Source organism: Papilio machaon, chromosome 17 (genome assembly GCF_912999745.1).
Source record: "Papilio machaon chromosome 17, ilPapMach1.1, whole genome shotgun sequence".
Lineage (NCBI taxonomy): Eukaryota > Metazoa > Arthropoda > Insecta > Lepidoptera > Papilionidae > Papilio > Papilio machaon.
Window position 1 is genome coordinate 7007200 of NC_060002.1, and position 23606 is coordinate 7030805.

At 40.4% G+C, this 23606-nt stretch overlaps 1 protein-coding gene across 1 annotated transcript; it reads left to right on the plus strand.

The window, feature by feature from the left end:
- The first annotated feature begins 2460 nt into the window (after nt 1-2460).
- Nucleotides 2461-23117, plus strand: LOC106707906 (DNA damage-binding protein 1). The gene is made up of 23 exons (XM_045681808.1): nt 2461-2634; nt 3650-3798; nt 4070-4335; nt 4624-4723; nt 5082-5187; nt 5820-5902; nt 9835-9988; nt 10502-10723; nt 10807-10969; nt 12748-12856; nt 13357-13580; nt 14185-14336; nt 14853-15024; nt 15795-15938; nt 16792-16915; nt 17326-17524; nt 18008-18141; nt 19022-19147; nt 19760-19909; nt 20550-20680; nt 21150-21316; nt 22244-22470; nt 22999-23117. The coding sequence occupies exons 1-23, from the start codon at nt 2574-2576 to the stop codon at nt 23080-23082; spliced, it is 3447 nt and encodes a 1148-aa protein (XP_045537764.1). The 5' UTR covers nt 2461-2573; the 3' UTR covers nt 23083-23117.
- The last annotated feature ends 489 nt before the right edge of the window (nt 23118-23606 follow it).

The following is a 23606-nucleotide window of genomic DNA, read 5'->3' on the forward strand; positions in this document are numbered from 1 at the left end:
ACTATCTGCAATTTCAAAAATGTAATTTATCATAAACTTTGTTATTTCACGAATATACGAGATTGTAATAAAAGAAAAACAAAAATAAAATTATATTTAACATGCTTTATTAATCAATTTAATGATAAAAACAACTTTTTAATGCGAAATTATTATGTACCTCCTCCTCGTATGTAATATTAATGTTAAAATTTGACAAAATACTTATGCTAAAGTAATGTGATAGCAATGATAATAATAATTAGTGCACAAAAAACTATTTTTGAAACTATATTTAAAATATTAATAAGTAGTTCAAATAAAAGCATCTAATCAAAGGTGGGTATTAACTCGTTAATCGTAAATAACGAAGTTAACATTTTGCTTAACGGATTAACTTTTAAGTTAACTTGAAAAAGCGTTAAGGCTTTTATTAATTTCCGTTAAACTCAACTCCCGATAATTTACTCCGTTAATCGTTACATCGAGAAATTGAGGAGCAGAAGGTTAGCGTGGTTTGGTCGTGTTATGCGGAGGGATGATGTTCATATAAACAAAAAGGTAAATAGATTTAATGTGGATGGCTATAAAGGTAGAGGAAGACCAAAGAAAGTATGGATGGATTGTGTAAAAGAGGATATGTGTATGAAGGGGGTAAATTCAGATATGACGGCTGATAGAGATGTATGAAGGAGTAGTACATACTGTGCCGACCCTCCATAGGGATGCAGGGCAGGTTGATGATGATGATGATGAATCGTTACATTAGAAACTTGGAGACGTGCTGTCATTTTGTTAAAATAACGCGCCACGCCACGCTCGGTTCGGCGGCTGTCAGCGAGTCGAATTGTGAACAAACTAGTTGATAATGGAAATAATATGTGAAATTCGCTTGCAAGTTTGATGCATCAGAGCGTCCGAGAAAGACGTGAACAACAGGACAAAATCAAAAGAAGGATCGGAAACACTTTTCTGCATTTATACTTTTACACTTAGTCTAATAATTGAGGTACGAATACCACTAACTGACTCCAGGTTCAATTGCAATCAAAATAATCAAGTGTGAACAGATCGAATGAATGTGTTAGAGAATGTATAGTGAAACAAGTATCGTCATAATAAGTGTGAAATGGTAAATTCAATTTACAAAAATGTGTACAATTCATGCATATTATCAAAATACATCAAGGGATCTTCTTTTCACTTGTTTTACCTATTTCTATCAGCCCCAAAAGCAGTATAATTTTGGTATGGTTAACTTTTAACAAATAACTTTAACTTGCGTTTAATTTTCACTCTCTTCAATTTAATGAAACGTATTCCAATTATATTTAATGAAAGTAATTTTTGCAGCTTTTTCTGTAGTCAAGCGATGTCTTTTATTATTGTGAATGTGTGCGTGTGTACTGAAAGATCGTTCCGACGCGGCCGAAGTACATGGTGCTGAAAGTATGTGTATTGCAACTTTATTTAAATTTGTTAAAGAACAATTCCTTTCCACCAAGTGCTTACTTCGTTGACGCTTTTCCAGATAAAAGGTTTTTGCCAAAATCCTTCCTTTGCCTTATACGCAGCTAAGTCTGCCATTACTTTTATACACAAAAAACATGCCATTTCGTTAATAAAACCCATTGCTTCTAGTTCTTCGTCTTGATTTAAAAAAAATGATTCTTGGCTTCATTTTTAAGAATAGTTATATTAGGTAATACTCGTATGGGACGTATTTTAGATTTCATATCCTTGAATATCATTAACACCGTATGATATGAAGTCGTCAAAAGTTATTAATTTAAGCTTTTAATTAACAAATATTATACTAGCTTAAGATGAGCTCTTATAGTGGCACTTAGATGCTCGTGCGGTTCATACGACGATTACCTGGGCACTGCTCGGCATAGGCATAATGGGAGTGGGGGCAGGATAAGCGAAAACAAAGAAAAACGTGTGTTTTGGTACAAAAAAATAAATATTAGATTCGCAAAAACATAAATATCCACTGCTTTGGATAAATATCCGATAAAAATGGGTAAAAACGGGTTTTTATCCATTTCGGATAAAAACTCGAGTTAATATCTTTTGAGTTTTTATCATCTGCCCATCACTATACAGGTCAAATCGCGTGAGGGCGCGCACGGTCTAGCTGTTGTTTACCTCCGCACGCACTTTCTTGCTTCCTACAAGTTATATCGTCTATTTACTTGTGACAATTCTCCACATAATGGGCATGACGACACAATTTACATGTTCGCGATTACACCAGCCTATATCTGCGATGAAGCCAATGATGCGCGAACTCACGAAGTCTAGTATTGTTTACCCCGTTGATGCCAAGATCTGTATAAAAAATCGAACCCGTGCTCTATAACAATCAGAAATTGAGGTAATTTCAGATTTTCTTTCATTTTAATAAACCGCCTTTTTTTAAAGATCCATAAACAATAATTCAAAAACAAAAGTAAATAGAGCAGGTTATTATACACTTTGGTTTTCAATTTATAGTCTGGAGCAGGCGGCATATTATTGTCAAATATTGTGTATTGTGTTATTCAAATGGTTTATGTTAAAAATTAGGTTCTAAGTTAAAAAGGATCACCATGGCGTATCATTACGTTGTTACAGCTCAAAAAGCTACAGCAGTTACAGCATGCATTACCGGTAAGTGTTAATAAAATTCTTGATGTTATTGTCATATTGAGGTTAACTAGTTTTTTACTATTTTAGTCTTGTTTTGGTTCATTAATCCCTAACGAATAATTATCTTGTAATTTAAAATGTAGAGACAGCTTTTGAGTTTGTCTGTTCGTCGACACCGTATAAAATAAAATCTACGATGCTATTTTGATTGTTGTCGATCTATCTTCAATTTTATAGCCTTATCATTCAAAGACTAATATATTACTAATCCTGTGCTGTGTAGCATCTTACCGTGTTTATATATTGGATGTGTATGTAGACGACTTGCATAATATCCTATCTTGCGAATTAAATGTTAGAAAGTAAATAGAAAACAAATAGTAGATTAAAGCATGTGGGTAGGCTAGGTCCTATATTATTAAGCAACTAACGGATAAGTTATTCTTGTTAACAGAAGATTGTATATTTATATTCAACATGAATCAAATGAAAATTGTACTCAGCAACAAATATGTATTACACAATATTTAACAATGAATGAAGCTATCCTATTTATATTATTACATTTAGCTTTCATATGCTGTAAAGATAAAGATTTTCGATTTATGGAGATTGTTAATAAATAGTTATATGAAAATGGTAATTGATAACATTTTAAACAATACATTTTTTCCTTAAAAAAAATGAATATTGACTGTCAGATAGTTTCTGCTTCCATAAAAATATGTGTTATGTGTATGAGAATTGCAATTTATTTATTCCGATATACTGTGTGTAAGAAACGGGATTCTTACCATGATTAGTCTGTTTGAGATCCCGATATCTCCAGTCAACCTGTAATCATGGTGCATGCAACTACGCCGAAATATTGGGAGCTCTAACAGCCTAATCCTGGTAAGAATCCCATTTCTTATGAACAGTATAATAGTAAAAACCACAAAAGTTTGAAGTTATTTATTCCAATTAGATTAAAATAGTTAATTTTATTTTAATCCCTCTTTATCTTAATAAGGAACAATTCTTCAATTATTATCAGGCAACTTCACAAGCCCTACAGACCTCAACTTGCTGGTGGCTAAAGTGTCACGTTTAGAAATGTACCTGGTGACTCCGGAGGGCTTGAGACCAATGAAAGAAGTTGGTCTATATGGAAAAGTTGCTAAAATGAAATTATTCAGACCTCCAGTAAGTATGTCTTATAATTATTTTCTAATGTGTTTTGAAAATTTAATATGCCATCAACAAAGAGTTTCCACTTGCTCTTCAGAAACATTATTAATTATATTTTCATCTCATTTCCTCCCCTTAAAACAGTAGAGATAACAATATGTTTTTTGAACATGTATTCAACAAAAAAAAAAGTATTTACTAAACATTTTTTTTTTTTTGTTAACATTTTGTTACCTGACCTATTTTCATTCTATTCATTAATAATTAAAATACACATTCTTTCCAGTATGAAAAGAAAGATTTAGTATTCATTCTAACAGCTCGATACAATGCAATGATATTAGAATGGAGGACAGGACCTAATGGTGATTTGGAAGTAGTGACCCGAGCACATGGTAATGTTGCCGACCGCATCGGAAAGCCTTCAGAGAATGGCATACTGGCGGTGATTGACCCACAAGCTAGGGTTATCGGTTTGAGGCTGTACGATGGATTATTTAAGATTATACCATTGGACAAAGATTCCACGGAGCTTAAAGCTGCTAGTCTAAGGTATTTCATTTTTACTTTTATCTTAAAAGCTAATTAAATACACTCAAATTGGATAAGCGAGAGTCCAAGGAACCGCAATATTTTTCTCGAGTTTCTCACATATGGAGGTTGTCTGTCAGCTCAGCGGCTCTCGCCTATAGAGGTTTAACACTTGTCCTGTTTTCGCTTACACAGTTTTGCTGTAAATGCTTTTATTATACAATATTATGATTGTTAAATAAATCAGTAGGTTACAATCTCTTCTGATTGAATTACTACTTATTTTTAATAGTTATGTTATCTTTATAGATTGGAAGAGTTAAATGTATATGATTTAGAATTTCTGCATGGCTGTGCCAACCCTACCTTAATACTAATACATCAAGATCTCAACGGAAGACATATAAAAGTAAGTCAGTATAAATATATATTGTAATTTAATTTATCAACAAAGACCAAATCATAAAACATAATAATGATGTTTGAGAAACATCATCTTTCATCATCTATCATCATCTTCTTGGCCTCATCCCACTCACGTGGAGTCAGCGCACAAAATGTGGATTCAAACGACCAATGGATCTTGATGAAATTTGGCTTAGATATAGAATATAGTCTGGAACACATAAACTACTTATTAAGTTTTTGTTTAATTCCGCAAGTAAGGAGCCACGGGAGACAACTAGTCAATTATAAAGCTTTTTGAACACCATAAAAGACTCAGCGCTTTATAAAATCAATATTATTAAAATTCTCTTTCCTTTCAGACACATGAACTAAATGCAAAAGACAAAGAATTCATGAAGATACCGTGGAAACAAGACAATGTAGAAACAGAGGCTTCTATATTGATACCAGTACCAAGTCCTCTTGGTAAGTCAAATGTTTACTCCGCTATTAGCGTACAACGAAAAAAAACTAATCATTTAGTTAAGAAGGATTTAAATGCAACTATTTGGTAATGGCATTTTGATTTAATATTCAGCATCATCATCAGCCCATTATATGTTCCCGGTGAGGAGCTCGGAGCCTACCCTAGGGGTGACTAGGCCATAATCAACCACGCTGGCCAAGTGCGGATTGACTTCACACATATCATTGAATTTCTTCTCAGATATGTGCAGGTTACAAAATGTTTTCCTTCACCGTAAGAATGTCGGATAAATGTACATATGTAAATAATAAATTGAAAGAACACATTGGTACATGGCGGGATTCGAACCCAGGACCTGCAGATTGCAAGTCAAGTGCTTAACCCCTGAGCCACCGACGTTCTTTTGATGATTTAATAATACTTCCTACTAATATTATAAATGCGAATGTTTAGATGGATGGATGTTTGAAGGTATCTCCAGAACGGATCATTGGATCTTGATGAACTTGGCACAGATGTAGAGCATAGTCTGGAAGAACACAAAGGCTACTCATTAAGTTTTTTTTTTTTAATCCCCTCTGACGGAATCCCGGGTGAAAGCTAGTTTGACATAATTTTTTGTAACTTGTAGGAGGAGCTATAGTAATTGGTCAAGAGTCAATAGTATATCACGATGGACAGAGCTATGTAGCTGTTGCACCTTCACAAATAAAGGTAAGACTTTTAATGCATAGTCATTTTGGTACCCACTTAGGATTGATTTTTTATTAACAAAAAGCAAACAAACAAACGGTTACTTGAATTTTTTTTTTTTTTTTTTTTTTTTTTTTTTATAAGAGAAGGGGGCAAACGAGCAGCGCGAACACCGAAGTGATCATCGACGCCCATGGACATCCGCAACACTACGAGAATTGCAGATGCGTTGCCGGCCTTTAAGAAAGATATATGCTCGCTTCTTGAAGGACCCTAAGTCGTAGTGGTTTGGAAATACCGCCGAGGACAGACTATTCCACAACGCGGCCGTGCGCGGCAAGAAATTTCGCGAAAACCGCACTGTTGTGGAATGCCAGCCATCCAGATGGTATGGATGGTACCTGGCGGTCTGTCGGGTCGTCCGATGACGAAACTCGGCGGCAGGAATCGTTCCAAACAGTTCTTCGGAACACTCCCCGTGGTATAAACGATAAAAAATGCAGAGGGAACTGACGTCCCTCCGCAAGGCCAGAGTATCAAGCCGATCGGTAAGAGCTCGGTCGTTGACGATTCGAGTCGCTCTCCGTTGTATGCGGTCAAATGGAAGAAGCTGGTATTGGGGTGCTCCCGCCCAGAGGTGCGAGCAGTATTCCATGTGGGGCCGAACTTGCGCCTTGTACAGTTGAAGGCGGTGGCCCGGCTGGAAATACTGCTTCGCCCTACTGAGCACACCCAGCTTTTTGGAGGCCAGCTTGGCCTTGTCTTCCAAGTGACCGCGAAACTGAACGTCACTCGATATGTCAACGCCGAGAATACCGATACTGGCTGAGGCAACCAGGGGAGTGCCCTCAAAACGAAGGTCTACGACAAAGGGTTGTTTTTTAGCGGTAATGGCGCATACTTGTGTCTTTTTGGGATTGAATTCAACGAGATTTCGTCGACCCCAATCCGAAACTTCACCCAGTAGGGTCTCCAGTTCAGACACAAGTTTGGTCCGGTTCTCATCGGCAGTAGCCCGAGAAACATTGGCACGGGCCGTGTACAGTGCGTCACATGTGCTATCGTCTGCATAACAATGAATGTTGCTGAATTGCAGCATGTCATTGATATGCAGAAGAAACAATGTGGGCGACAGTACACAGCCCTGTGGGACACCAGCGTTGATTGGTTTCGGGTCAGAGCACGCACCGTCAACAACGACCTTGATGCTCCGACCCTCCAAGAAGCTAGAAATCCAGGCGCATAGTTTCTCGGGCAGCCCGTAGGAAGGCAACTTCGCAAGAAGTGCTTTGTGCCACACCCGATCAAAGGCTTTGGCCACGTCCAAACTAACCGCCAGGGCCTCCCCCTTGCCCTCGATAGCCTCCGACCATCGATGCGTGAGGTACGCGAGAAGATCACCAGCTGAGCGACGCTGACGGAATCCATACTGCCGATCGCTAATCAGCTGATGCTCCTCAAGGTACCTCATAAGCTGGCAATTGACGGTCGTTTCCATGACTTTTGAGAACAAAGGGGTAATGGCAATCGGCCTGTAGTTAGACGGATCCGAGCTATCGCCTTTCTTTGGGATCGGGTGGATTATGGCAGTCTTCCATGAATTCGGGACGATGCCTAAGGAGTAGAGGAACCGGAACAGGCGCGTTAAAACCGGTGCCAACTCAGGAGCGCAAGTCTTAAGCACGATGGGAGGAATTCCGTCAGGCCCACTCGACTTGTGAACGTCCAGAGAATACAGCACTTTACGTACTGATCTCTGGCGAAACTGGATTTCGGACATGAAGGTGTCACCGCACGGGATATTCGGCGGTGAGCTACCTTTATCCTCCAGAGTCGAGTTCGACGCAAAAAGAGAGCCTAGAAGATCGGCCTTCTCTTTTGCGGTGTGGGCCAACGAGTCATCCCCCCTGCGCAAAGATGGTAAAGATGGCTTACAAAAATTCCCCTGGACAGCCTTGGCGAGAGACCAGAACGCACGAGTTCCCGAAGGAAGTTTCACCAGTCTCTCGCCAATGCTAGCCACGTGTTCCGACTTTGCCTTGGCAATAACTCTTTTGAAGGACCTGGAGGCGGAGTTGTACTTCTTTTTGAGCAGGCTGGTATTTACATCCCTAGCCGCTGACGCTTCAGCCCAGGCTCGGTAACAATCCTGCTTGTAACGCGCTGCTAATTTGCAGGATCGACCATACCAGGGCCGAGAGCTGCCCCCGATAGGCACGACAGATGACGGAATAAATAGTTCCATCCCCTGAAGCACGACATCGGTGACAGAGTCGGCAACGGCATCGGGATCGTCCAGCTTGAAGCAAACTCGCTCCCATGGGTAGGATGCAAAAAAGGACCGCATCTCATCCCAGTCTGCTGACCTGTAGTGCCACACTCGGCGGAGGCCATTTGGCTTGAGCCGTGGGCGACGCGAGATAGGCACTGTTGTCCGGATCAGGCAGTGGTCCGACGACCCCAAGGGGGCGTCGACGGAAACCGAGTAGCTGTCTGGATGTGAGGTCAGCAGAAGGTCCAGCAGGGAAGGTGTATGATCTTCCACATCTGGTATTCGCGTTGGCGATGTAACCAGCTGCGTCAGATCATAGGACAAGGCAAAGTCATGGACAGATCTCCCCGCGTGATCGGTGGTTCGAGAGCCAAGCCATTCGGCATGGTGGGCATTAAAATCGCCAAGTACCACAATCTCGGCGGATGGGATCTGCTCCAGGACGGAATCTGTAGCCGTTTGGACTTGCTCCATGAGTCGGTCTATTTCGGCATTACCGCTATGGGACCTATAGAGGCACGCGTAGACTCGCGGATGGTCGTCGCTATCTACGCGCAGCCACAAAATGGATAGGTCCCTACCTTCAAGAAGGCTGAGGCGACGAGAGCAGACATCATCTCTGACGTACACGCACACCCCGGCCCGAGGCAAAAAAGAATGTTCCAATCTGTATCCCGGGCAGGATAGATACGATGTGTCCGCCGGAGGAGATATCTGCGTCTCAGTAAGGAAAAGCAAGGCCGGTTTAGCCATCCGTAGGTGGTAATGGACGGCCTCCAAGTTAGAGTGGAGTCCCCTAATGTTACAGACGTCCACGGCGAACGTTTTAGGGGAAACCGCTGCGCGTTTCTTGCTTTTGCCCCGAACTCCAGCAACGAGCGGAATGGTGCCCCCCCCAGAATACGCAGGGCGGCCCGCGCGCTTACGCCCAAACTCCAAGCGGGAGTTCAGGCGTAAACGCGCGGAGGGGGATTCTCCAATACCAGTGGTATTGGTACCCCCCTGGGGTATGTACTCTTCCAATCCGACTGCCATGCTGAATGAAGGGGGGGGGGGGATTAGGCCTCCGGAACCACACTCATCAGACGAAACGCGGAATTTCTTCCACTTCACGTCTGTCTTCTGTGTGGTCGTGGTATTGCACCGGTCGACCCGGCCAATTCGTGCACCCAACAAATATTGTTGTTGCGGGATCTACCACTGATAAATTCGACAAAATTACGAAGCGTTGCCGATAAACATTTGCAGTTGTATTATTTACCTGTAATCAACAGAAGAGGGGACAATAGGAAGAGAATATATCTCCAAATCCACCTCCTCTATTATAAGAAAAGAGTAGGAAAGGGAAGAAGACTAAAAAGAGGCCTTCATGCACACTCATCAAACTATACGCGGATTTACTTCTACTTGAGGTCCGTCTTCTGTGTGTGACTTTGGACTTATTGTGCCGGATGAGGCCCATTCATGCAACAGATGTTATTGAGGGCTTTACCACTGTTGAAAACTCACAGCAAACTATTGCAATGAAAGCTAAAATATGGCACTTATGTATTCTTTGATTAATTTTGATGACACAGATGACATTTATTCGAATTTGCAGCTGTTATGATGGCAGTACGATATTTGATCTTAAGTGGGAAGGTAATTAAATTCTTCAACTGTATCATGGTGATTTTATCAGATGACACCAATAAACTGCTACTGCCGCGTGGACGGCAAGGGCATGCGCTACCTGCTGGGTGACATCGCGGGCCGGCTGTTCATGCTGCTGCTGGAGCTGCAGGAGAAGATGGACGGCACACAGGCTGTTAAAGATCTCAAAGTTGAACTCCTAGGTAATGATTATCTTACACATTTTTTTTGTAAAGTAAAGGACTAAAGATAGAAACACATTATTTGTCACATTCAAAATTGGTTGTATGGTCATTTAAGACGTCCCTTAGTTTAGTATGAGAAACATTCACTAAGGGGCTGTTTAATTTAACATTTTCCGAACTCTTGGTCCAAAATCAGTGGTCACTAGATATCTACTTCAAAAAGTTTATTTTCTATTTTATAAGGTGGTAAACGAGCAAGCGGCAATCTGAATTCGCCGAAATAGCGAAGCAATCGTTGCCCATAGACATCTACAATTGCAGATATGTTGCCTTTAATCGACGGAGGAGGGGCGCATACAAAGAGCACATTTTCTCTTCCTATGCGTCCACGGCAAAATCCACTTCTCTTCCAATCCTTTCCATATAGTAAAAGGGTAGGAAGGGAACAAGGATTAAAATTCAGGCACACTCATCAGACTGTACGCGGAATTGCTTCAACTTCACGTCTGTCATAATGTGGCTAATGTCCAGGTGACATCCCGATCCCCGAGTGCATGACGTACCTGGACAACGGCGTGGTGTTCATCGGGTCTCGTCTGGGCGACTCGGCGCTGGTGAGGCTGTCTGCTGCACGAGATGACGCCGGCCAGTACGTGCAGCCCATGGAGACCTTCACCAGCCTCGCGCCCATCGTCGACATGTGTCTCGTAGACCTCGAGCGACAGGGACAGAACCAGCTCATCACATGCTCCGGTAACAACCTTCTAAAGATCATTTTGAGAAATTTTTCATTATTTATATTACAGCAAATTGTTCAATATATTGTTAATTCCAAGGTGCATTCAAGATGGGATCATTACGGATCATACGGAACGGAATCGGAATACAGGAGCAGGCGTCCATAGACCTGCCCGGCATCAAGGGCATGTGGCCCCTCACATTGGCACAGGACTCCACATACCATGACACACTCGTGCTGTCATTCGTGGGCCAGACCAGGTGACACTACATTTTTTATGAGTTACATGTCATATCATATACAGACGTATCTGGATGAACGAGAATACAAAGAACCGCGATATTTTCTCGCTTATAAAGGTTTCTCTCTAACCTGAGTTTCTCGCTTATAGAGTCGTTATAGTTGGGACCTGATAATAACTCTCGCTTATAGAAGTTTCTCGTTTATGTAGGTCTTTAGTTGGGCCAAGATAATGACTTTCGCTTATAAAAGTTTCTCACTTATAGAGGTCGTTAGTTGGGACCGGATAATGACTCTCGCTTATAGAAGTTTCTCGCTTATGGAAGTCGTTCGTTGGGACCGGATAATGACTCTCGCTTATAGAAGTTTCTCACTTATAGAGGTCATTAGTTGGGACCGGATAATGACTCTCGCTTATAGAAGTTTCTCACTTATAGAGGTCATTAGTTGGGACCGGATAATGACTCTCGCTTATAGAAGTTTCTCACTTATAGAGGTCATTAGTTGGGACCGGATAATGACTCTCGCTTATAGAAGTTTCTCACTTATAGAGGTCATTAGTTGGGACCGGATAATGACTCTCGCTTATAGAAGTTTCTCACTTATAGAGGTCATTAGTTGGGACCGGATAATGACTCTCGCTTATAGAAGTTTCTCGCTTATGGAAGTCGTTCGTTGGGACCGGATAATGACTCTCGCTTATAGAAGTTTCTCACTTATAGAGGTCATTAGTTGGGACCGGATAATGACTCTCGCTTATAGAAGTTTCTCACTTATAGAGGTCATTAGTTGGGACCGGATAATGACTCTCGCTTATAGAAGTTTCTCACTTATAGAGGTCATTAGTTGGGACCGGATAATGACTCTCGCTTATAGAAGTTTCTCGCTTATGGAAGTCGTTCGTTGGGACCGGATAATGACTCTCGCTTATAGAAGTTTCTCACTTATAGAGGTCATTAGTTGGGACCGGATAATGACTCTCGCTTATAGAAGTTTCTCACTTATAGAGGTCATTAGTTGGGACCGGATAATGACTCTCGCTTATAGAAGTTTCTCACTTATAGAGGTCATTAGTTGGGACCGGATAATGACTCTCGCTTATAGAAGTTTCTCACTTATAGAGGTCATTAGTTGGGACCGGATAATGACTCTCGCTTATAGAAGTTTCTCGCTTATGGAAGTCGTTCGTTGGGACCGGATAATGACTCTCGCTTATAGAAGTTTCTCACTTATAGAGGTCATTAGTTGGGACCGGATAATGACTCTCGCTTATAGAAGTTTCTCACTTATAGAGGTCATTAGTTGGGACCGGATAATGACTCTCGCTTATAGAAGTTTCTCACTTATAGAGGTCATTAGTTGGGACCGGATAATGACTCTCGCTTATAGAAGTTTCTCACTTATAGAGGTCATTAGTTGGGACCGGATAATGACTCTCGCTTATAGAAGTTTCTCGCTAATCCAGGTTCGAATGTACTATAAGTTCAATACAAAAGAACAATATAACTTGGGACTTCATTTGTATCGACATATATTGTTGTCTCTGTTTTTCCAAAAAGAATGATAGAGATGATAATGTGTTCATACAAATGTCACAGCAAGATGATTATTTTGATAATAACTTGCAAATAATATTGTTAATTATTATTTCAATTAAAATGTCTTGTGAAACTTTAATATAATTTATCAAAGTACTTTATGCTTTGACTATAAAGTCTAAACTAGAAGTATATATATCTAGTTATTAATATTAATGTTTGTTTGTTCTATTTCTTATTGTAATATGTATTTTTATCAGAGTGTTAACATTGAATGGTGAAGAAGTGGAAGAAACTGAAATCAAAGGCTTCGTATCGGATAGACAAACATTCTTCACTGGGAACGTCTGTCATGATCAACTTATACAAGTATGTATGATAACTTTACTAAAGTTACACTAATTAGTGTCTATTTATTTTGCTGATGTCTACGAAATAGATAAAAAACGAAAGCTTGGAAATTATAATCATACTTATAAATGCGAATGTTTAGATGGATGGATGGATGTTTGTTTGAAGGTTTCTCCGAAACGGCTCGATGGATCTTGATGAAATTTAGCATAGATATAGTAAATAGTCTGGAAGAACACATAGGCTACTTATTTTTTTTTAACTCCGCACAGACGAAGTTGCAGGCGACAACTAGTAATATTACGCTAGTATTATTAAGAAAAAAGATTTATATTTTTTTGTATGTAACAAGTAAACTTAAAAACTACTGGAGCGATTTCAAAAATTCTTTTGCCATTTGAAAGCTAGATTATCACTGAGTAACATAGGCTATATTTATTACTGGATTTTTTAATTCCTTATGATTGAAGTCGTAGACAAAATGAACAAAGTGTGAAGTGGTGGTTGATTACCTGTAGGTGACAGACGAGGGCGTGCGGCTGGTGTGTCGCGGGGGAGGTGGGGGAGGTGGTGCAGGTGGTGGGGCAGGCGGTGCAGGCGGGTGGGCGCTGGGCGCGCAATGGCGGGTGGAAGGCGCGCGCGCGTTGTCTGTGGTGGCGTGCTCCAACACGCGCGTGGTGGCCGCAGCCGGACCCCGCATCTACCTGCTGGCCATCGGACAGGCTCGCCTCGACCTGCTCTCGTCTGTACTTTCCTACTGATCAACTGATTGTATATATATTATCTCACTGTACATCCCCATTGAGGGGTTTGTAGACTACCCTCAGTTAGGGGTGACTATGACATAGTCAATGCTGGCCCAGTGAGGATTGACTTCACACATCATTGAATTTCTTCTCAGATATGTGCAGCATCACGATGTTTTCCTGCACAATAAGAACGTCAGGTTGGTAGATGGTAGGATTCGAATCCAGGACCTACAGATTATAAGTCAAGAACTTAACCCTTGAGCCACCGACACTCCTACGCTCAACAAATACTGCTACTGTATTTACAAAGAACAGAATAGAATTATTTCTCTTGTCAGTTTTATATAAAGCAGACTATTTTCTCTCTCCGATTCACTAATCTATATATATAAAAGAAAGTTGTGTTAGTTACACCATTTATAACTCAAGAACGGCTGAATCGATTTGACTGAAAATTGGTGGGCAGGTAGCTTAGAACCAGGAAACAGACATAGGATAAGTTTTACCCCGTTTTCTATTTTTTTTTTATTCCGCGCGGACGGAGTCGCGGGTAAAAGCTAGTTTAATATATTTTACTCAGTCCCACTCTATGTGTAGTGAGGTGTGTATGGAGGAGGAGGTGGCATGCCTGGACCTGGGCCCAGGCGAGGAGGCGGCGCTGCTGGGCGTGGGCTTGTGGACAGACATCTCTGTGCGAGTGCTCCGTCTGCCTGAACTCACGCAGCTGCACGCAGAGAAACTCTCCGGAGGTATACATTGAACTTGGGTCATTTTTAATAAAAAATAACAATTTGCACGAAATTAAATATCGTAATGGCTGTTAATTATAATATTTGACGTTGTTAAGTTTAATTTCACTATTAAATTGAATACAGTTGAACCTGGATAAGCGAGAAACACAGATAAGAGAGAAACTTTTATAAGCGAGAAAAATATACTTTAGACCAATCTTTCCCAAAGTGGGCGATAACGTCCCCAGGGGGGCGTTTGAAACCTAGGAGGGTGCGATAAGAGGCCCAAAAAATGGGGGGCATTGAAATTAATTAAAGTAATCAAATTGTGGTTTTTTAAGTTTTAGGGTTGAATAAAATTTAGGGGTGCTCTGAAATATAATTTGTATATATTATAATATAGAAAGGGGGCGGTGAAAGAAATAAATTTGACAATCACTGATTTAGACTCTCGTTTATCCAAGTACGACTGTATGAAAATCACAACAATTTATTTTATTAAATTATTGAAATAGTGTATGTATGTATGTATAGAGATAATACCTCGTTCGCTGCTGATCAGCGAGCTGGAGGGTGTGTGCTACTTGCTGTGTGCTCTGGGTGACGGCTCCATGTTCTACTTCACACTGGACCGTGAGACTGGAGCACTGGCCAGCCGCAAGCGTGTCACTCTCGGCACACAGCCCACAGTACTCAGGAGCTTCAGGTATACACAACAGAGGGGACTATCACGAATAATTACGATACGCAATTTCGTAACGTTATCGACAATATTAAAATTTGTGTTTGAATTGTTTCTTTTATATGAATTCGCTAAAACAGCGAAGCGACCACTACCCGGGAGTCAATGAAAATATTTCCCATTTCTATGTAACGCCTACTTCGATAAATTCACTTCCCCTTCCCATCTTTACCTTATAAGAAAAGGATGGGAATGGAATGAGGATAAAGTAGGACTCCGGAACCACACCTCATAAGACTACGAGGAATTTCTTCCATTTGACGCCTGTTTTCTATGAGGTCATGGTATTTTACCTGACGAGACAGGCAACAGATGTTACTGGTGTCTATCATTGTTAATTGTTGGTGTTTACACGTGTTATGAGTGTTGCGCAAATCTTATAAATTTTATCGATGACGTTACGAAATTTTTCTCGCAATTATTCGTGATACGCCCTCTCGTATATACGTACGTAGTACTGTAACCCACACGCACTTCAGTCACTGCCCACTCCGTCTGCGATGAATTAAAAAAAAAACATAATAAGTAGCCTGTGTGTTCATCCAGACTATGTTCTACATCTGTGCCAAATTTCATCAATATCTGTTAAGCTGTTCTGGAGATACCTTCAAACATTCATCCATCCATCCATCATTAATACAGTCACAGCAGGTGGCTTTGACAACTTGGTTCAGATTGTTTTTGACAACAAAATGCTACTGATGCGATATTAAATAGTAAATAATTGTTTTTAGATCTCTATCGACGACGAACATCTTCGCGTGCTCGGACAGACCGACGGTGATCTTCTCCTCCAACCACAAGCTGGTCTTCTCCAACGTCAACCTCAAGGAGGTCACCCACATGTGCTCGCTCAACGCACAAGCATACCCGGACAGGTGAGCGATAATATACCTTATGGGATACAGTAATAGAACACAAATTCAATTATCATATTGTTACGAGCGTGAAGCATGGGTACTTTGATTTGTTAAGATTTAGTAGCGAGGGTTCACTGCGTCACGATTGTTCTTTAGCATTGCGTGTTACACTGAGTCACTGTCACTGAAAACTTTACACCGCTGTCACTACACTTCACCACTTGCACTTTCACATCACTTCCACTTCTTCTTTCTTTTTTATTTATGTCTTCTTTACTGTTCACTGTAAGACTGCTACGGTCGGTTTTGGTTCCGTTTTTCTGTCGTATTTAGTCCAGTAGATTCTTAAATATTCAAATCTATTGCTAGATAAAGTTTCTAGGGCTTAGACCAGTGATTGTCAAACTTATTTCTTTCACCGCCCCCTTTGAAAATCAATTATATTTCAGAGCGCCCCTAATTTTTATTCAGCCCTAAAACTTAAAAACCACAATTTCATTACTTTTATTATCTTGAATGCCCCCCATTTTTTGGGCCTCTTATCGCCCCCTCCTAGGTTTCAAACGCCTCCAAGGGGGCGTTATCGCCCACTTTGGGAAACACTGGCTTACACTATTGCTTTGACGAAACATTCTGGAAGCCTTTACTGTTTTATCGAAGACGACGGAACAATATAACGACCTCGCTGTCGACCGCGACTCCGATCGCGCTAAATTAAAAAATAAAACGTAATAATCCATTCCAAATTTCATCCGGATCCGTTCAGCGGTTCTGGAGATACCTTCTAACAAACATACATTCAAACATTAGTATTTATAATATTAGTAAGATTGTATTAAAGCAAGCAGTGTTTATTATATTCGTGTTACAGTTTAGCATTAGCAACAGATAGTACTGTGACAATTGGTACTATAGATGAGATACAGAAGCTGCATATACGTACAGTGCCGTTGGGAGAGACGCCGCGTAGGATCGCATATCAAGAGGTCTCACAGGTAAACTAGAACTCTTTTTTAATTGCGCTATAGTCTATAAAGAATACTTTTTTTTAACCTCGAGAATGACATCTAAACTTTAACATTTGACAGCAAACTCTTGGCGCTGGCGTCACTTCCTTAGCTCTTTAGCTTTCAGGTTTTCTCTCCCTTAGAAATGTTTAAAATTAAGAATTTAAGACAAATTTATATAATACTAGCTGTTGCCCGCGACTCCGTCCACGCGCGATTTTAAAACAAAACTAAATGGGGGGGGGGTGTATGAAAAATAGATGTTGTCCGATTCTCAGACCTACTGAATATGCTCACAAAGTTTAATGAGAATCGATCAAGCCGTTTCGGAGGAGTACGGGAACGAAAACTGTGACACGAGAATTTTATATATTAGATGTATGTTTGTGTGTTCGCAGACATTCGGTGTGATAACGATGCGCATAGACAAGGTGGAGTGGTCCTCGGGTCTGGGCACGGCGGTGGCCAGCCGCGTCTCCGCCTCCACCTCGGCCAGCAGTGCCAGTGGTGCACCTCCACAGCCTCCCAAACACGCGCCCGCCGCTCTCGACCTGGAGACACACAATCTGCTCATTCTCGACCAACACACCTTCGAAGGTCAGCGAAACTCTGCATCTCCACCTTCTTTTGAATTCTTGTACATTATATTTTTGAATTCCCTTAAGTTCAAAGTCACAATCTTTCACTCTTTCTACTGTTAGTATAGGACTGTTTTACCGACAGTATGTGTTGTCGACTGTTTTACCGACAGTATGTGTTGTCGACTGTTTTACCGACAGTATGTGTTGTCGACTGTTTTACCGACAGTATGTGTTGTCGACTGTTTTACCGACAGTATGTGTTGTCGACTGTTTTACCGACAGTATGTGTTGTCGACTGTTTTACCGACAGTATGTGTTGTCGACTGTTTTACCGACAGTATGTGTTGTCGACTGTTTTACCGACAGTATGTGTTGTCGACTGTTTTACCGACAGTATGTGTTGTCGACTGTTTTACCGACAGTATGTGTTGTCGACTGTTTTACCGACAGTATGTGTTGTCGACTGTTTTACCGACATTGTATCGAGTGTTGTCGACAGTGCTGCACGCGCACCAGCTGATGACGAGCGAGTTTGCGATGTCGCTGGTGTCGTGCCGACTGGGCGATGATCCCAACCACTACTACGCAGTGGGCACCGCCATACTCAACCCGGAGGAATCGGAGCCTAAACAGGTGAAACCTCGATCTAAAACATTACAGCAGATATTTATTTAATTTCTACTATTAGCTTGCTTATCAACTATTTTTTTTAACATAAGCCATTTTACTTTATTGGAAGTGTTTCAAAGGGTTAAGCAATAGGATGGTAGCCGAAAGTATTTATCGCTTCAGATATTATATTTTATAAGAGAAGGGGGCAAACGATGTTTAGGATGTTTCCCTTTTGGTTTATCAGCCTACTAATCAATTTGCACAATGGGATTTTTTTCACATTTGACAGATTGATTCTATGATGTTGAATTATTGAAATCAATGAATTACATTTTAAAAGTGACTTAAACATTTACCCATTAAATCTAGACATTTAAGTTTAAAAGTGTTAACTATAGACAAACAAGGTTATCTTAACCGGTGGGTATAAATCAAACTAAATTATGACAGCCCACTAACGCCCCCCTGTCAATATCAAAAAAGATCCTCTTTGTACTGTAACTGTCATTCTGACTATGTTAACCAGAATAACATTAGACTATAAGTTGTTTGTCTTTACTAACCTTCTAACAATCTGTTTTGTTATATATATTGTTTGTCTTGTTTTAGGTAAGTAATTCAACAGTCGATTACTTTGTCAAATAATAATAATCAAAATTGATGTGACCTTGTGCAATCACGAAACCCACCCAATAAACAAGAGCCCACACCTAAAGACACCTGGATTCAGTCAAAACCACAGACTCAGAGCTCTATGAACTGGATTTTGGCGAAATCAAAAAGGACCGCCATTAAAAAAGAAATTGAATTGAATTGAATTGTCATTTTGACAGAAGCACCCGCGACAGTAGCGCCTCTCTCAATTCTGATATTCTTGTTAGATGTAAGTTCAATGTTTCAGGGTCGCATCCTGCTGTTCCACTGGAGCGAGGGTCGGCTGGCGCAGGTGGCGGAGAAGGAGATCAAGGGTGGCTGTTACACCCTCGTCGAGTTCAACGGGAAACTGCTCGCCTCCATCAATAGCACCGTCAGTTTACTTTATTGTATTATGGAGAAGGGTAGAGAATATAAAATAATTGAAATTTTAAATTTTGGGACTGTTCAGTAATCATGTGAGGTTTGAAAGGGGGAAGGGGTTTTGTAAAAATTACCAAACATCACTAAGAAAGGGGGGGCCTAAAGTAATATATTACGTGTATTTCTGATTGAAAATGAACAATTTAATACTGTAATTTTTAATATTACTTTGTATTAGAAATATACTCGCAATTTTAGATATAGAGGGAATGGTAATATAGAACCTCACCACATATTACCAGACACAGGGTGGGGGTAAAAATGGTAACTTTTTAAATAAATGACATGATTAATGGCCAACCCACTTATTAGGAAAATAAACACTAAATTTATGTGTTCCGGAGGCCTAATGTAAGTCCTCTTTCCCTTCCCACCCCTTTTTTATAAGGATGGGAAGGGAAAGTGGATTTGATGGAAGAGGAGATGCATAGGTTAAATATTCTCTTTTTGTGCGTCTCCTTCTTCGTCGATTGAGGGTAGGCGGTCACTTCGCCCTTTTGGCGAATTCATATGACCGCTTGCTCGTTTGCCAATAGAAAGAGACAATATGTTGTGATATCAGGTGAGGCTGTTCGAGTGGACGTCGGAGAAGGAGCTGCGTCTGGAATGCAGCCATTTCAATAACATAGTGGCGTTGTACATGAAGGTGAAGGGTGACTTCATCCTCGTTGGTGATCTCATGAGGTCAATATCTCTGCTGCAGTACAAACAGGTAACTATTGTCTAATCATATCTCATCTTTTTTTAGTGCCCACCTTAATTCGCCGAAATGGCGAAGCGATCGCCACCCAGACATTCGCAAAGGAGGAACACAAAATGAGATAATTTCCCATTCTTATCCATCGAATACTTCAACAAATCCACTTCCCCTTCCCATCATCAGACGAACCATGGAATTTCTTCTATTTGACGTCTGTCTTCTGCATTGTCGTGGTATTTCAGTATAGTCCCGGTGCATTCCTTTGGGTAACTCGTGACTCTTATCAGTTGCACTTGAGGGTAGTCACTGAGGGGGTTTTTAGTGAGTCAAGTCTCACATAACCCTATCTTTTTCCCAGAAGGCAGGGTATTTTTTTGAAGATTTTCCCCCGACAAAAAAAGGTCAATGATTTTTTTTAGTAGCAAAGTGTGTTTTTTGTTTTTTTAAAGCCCCAAACTATTTTAAACAAGTGACCCCCTTTTTTTAAATGAACTGTTACAGGACCCCCCATGGCCAAATTACCTACTTTTAAGATCTTTTTTTTATTCTGACGTAGTTCAATAGAAGAATTAGCAATGCTTTAAGTTCGATATCGACCATTTTGGTAATCCCTGGTTTAAATGTATGGATTGAAATGATTTTGTATATGCAGATGGAGGGAAGTTTCGAGGAGATAGCGCGCGACTACAGCCCCAACTGGATGACTGCGGTGGAGATCCTCGACGACGACACCTTCCTCGGAGCTGAGAACAGCAACAACCTCTTCGTCTGCCAGAAAGACAGGTCTCACATATTTACTGTCACACCTAGCAGTTACAATTGTATGATGTGATAATTTAAAAGTTTATTGTTTAAGTTACAGTTTAGTTTAGGGGGGGGGGTTTAGTGGTTTTTTTTTAATTTTAATATTAAAAGATGGCAAACGAACAAACTGCCACCTAGATTCGCCGAAATAGCGAAGCGACCGTTGCCCATAAAAACGCAAATGCATTGCCTACTTTTAATTAACGGAGAAGGAGATGTACTAAAAGAGGATATTTCATCTTATGCGTCCCCTCTTCCTCCAAATCCATTTCTTCTTACCATCTTTTTTACTAATATATGTATGGGAAGAGAAAGAAGACTACAATTAGGTCTCCAGCATCACATTCTTGACGCACTTCTGTATTTTTGTGGTATTTCACCCAACAAAATATTAACTTCTGTTGAAAATAGTTCCCCAACAAGTAGTAGATGTTGTATATTTGTGCAGCGCTGCAACTACAGATGAGGAACGTCAACAGATGGGATATGCAGGTCAGGTGCATCTCGGTGACACTGTGAATGCGATGAGACGAGGTGCACTTGTAGCACCACTTGCTGACACAGCGGCTCCGGTACACAATCCAGTACTCCTCGCTACAGTCAATGGCGCCATATGTATGTATATCACATTACATTAACCTCTAATTATATATAGAAGTGTTAGATATTTGATGCAAAAGTATTTTAAAAGAATTAAACTAACAGCGAAATAATGAATTTAACTCTACTTCATAATAATCCTCGCTGTAGTATAAACTCAAACCGAACGTAAATAAACAAAAATGTCAGACGTTCCATAATGACGGATGGAAAGAGACTGCCTCGAGCAGCAGCGCACGCTTCCTTAAAAAACCTTTTGTGTGGCTACCCTCAACAGTCCTAACATTATATATATCAGTAGGTCTGAGAATCGGCCATCATCTATTTTTCATAAACCTCCCCCCATTTAGTTTTTTTTTTTTAACTGCGCGCGGACGGAGTCGCGGGTAAAGGCTAGTAATAAATAAATAAAACTTCTTTATTGTCATCATAAAGAACGGAAAGATAATATTTCATGTATTTTCCTTCCCACCATTTTTTTTATAAAGAAAGGATGGAAAGGGTAGGTGCTGATGGAGGAGAAGATGCATAGGAAGGAAAAATATCCTCCTTCTGTGCATCCCCTTCTCCGTTGATTAAAGGTGTTACTTTAAGATTTTACCTAATTTTTTGATGTGCTAAAATTCATTTATTTATTATTTTATATCAAAAGCTGGTAAACGAGCAAACTGCCGCATAGATTCGCCAAAATAGCGAAGCGACGTTTCCCATAGACATGCAAATGCATTACCTACCTTTAATTAACAGAGAAGGGACATACAAAAAGAGGATATTTCTCCTTCTTATGAGTTTTCCACCAAATCCACTTCCTCTTCCCATTTTTTTAATAAGAAATGGGTGCAAATTTTTAATAAAAAATAGAACTGAAACGCGGCATTTCTTCCACTTGACGTCTGTCTTCTGTGTCCTGGTATTTCACCCAACAAATATTGCCTGATGCAGGTCTGGTGGTGCAAGTATCCCAGCAGCTGTTCGAGTTCCTGCGCCAGCTGGAGGAGAGACTGACGCGCACCATCAAGGCTGTGGGCAAAGTACCTCACGCCTTCTGGCGCTCCTTCAACACTGACATCAAGACGGAGCCAGCTGAGGGTTTCATTGATGGTGACCTCGTGGAGACCTTCCTCGACCTCAGTCGTGACATGCAGCAGGATACTGTGCAGGGACTACAGGTATTTGCAGTGTATCTTCTTGCAGCTCAGTCACAGCGCAGACTGGATGCTGCGCAAACTATGTTTTATAAGTAACACTAGCCCGCGCGCAGTTAAAAAAAAAACTAAATTTGAAATTTAAACTATCCTATCTCTCAAGTTGGATCGAACTGCACATGGTGTGCGAATTTTATTATAATCGGTTAAGTGGTTTAGGAGTCCATTGAGGACAAACATTGTGACACGAGATTTATATATATTAAGATAATGACTCACTTTACACTATAAGTACCACCAACTTATTCTGCGCTTACAAAATATGGCGCTAAAAGTGTCTTAAAAACTATTTATGTTGTGATTAATTTGATTTTTAATTCAATTTTCTCTCAAAAGATGAAATATTAAAGTACAACTAACTGTTGGTTTCCGAGACATAAGAGATAAAAAATATGTTTTAAATGGAGATCTTAGTCTCAGAAACCTACTGTAAGTGTATCAAGATAATTATGTAACTGCATATCCTGATATGAATGTATTGTTTGTGTTCAGATCGACGACGGCGGCGGCATGATGCGAGATGCCACCGTCGACGACCTCATAAAGATCGTGGAGGACCTCACGAGGATACACTAGCGCCCCCCAACTCCCCCCACCACATACCACTCCCCCTACCATTCTAGTGTTTAAATAAATATACATTATGTACTTTTTGATGTTTCATTTCTGTTAAAAAATTTACTTTTTCTAATATTTGTAAGGTAATAAAAACTCGTAACGTAATAAAAATGGAGAAATAAGTATTACCCATAATCAAGAAACTTGTATAGAAAATGAATTCTAAAGCCGCAGTCAAATAAAATTTGTAATCTCTGCCAACACCTCACAGTTACGGTCGTGAATGTTATTTCAAATTACACTAGTACTAGTATAATAGTATTTTAACAGTGGTAGACGCCACACAGAAGACTGCCGTCAAGTAGAAGTAATTCCAAGTACAGTCTGATGTGTGTGTGCCGGAGTCCTAATTTTAGTCCTCTTTCCCTTCGCTCCCCTTTTCTTATAAGGAATGGATAGGAAGGGTAGATGGATTTGATGGAGGAGATGCATAGGAAGGTTAAATATTTGATTTGGTTTGGCATTTGGTTGATTGAGGGTAG

Bases quoted from the DNA above. Each gene is read 5' to 3' on its own strand.
- LOC106707906 (XM_045681808.1), top strand. From the start codon at position 2,574: ATGGCGTATCATTACGTTGTTACAGCTCAAAAAGCTACAGCAGTTACA. The intron at 18,142-19,021 runs GTGAAACCTCGA...TCAATGTTTCAG, and splicing joins AGGAATCGGAGCCTAAACAG to GGTCGCATCCTGCTGTTCCA. The intron at 19,148-19,759 runs GTCAGTTTACTT...TTGTGATATCAG, and splicing joins TCGCCTCCATCAATAGCACC to GTGAGGCTGTTCGAGTGGAC.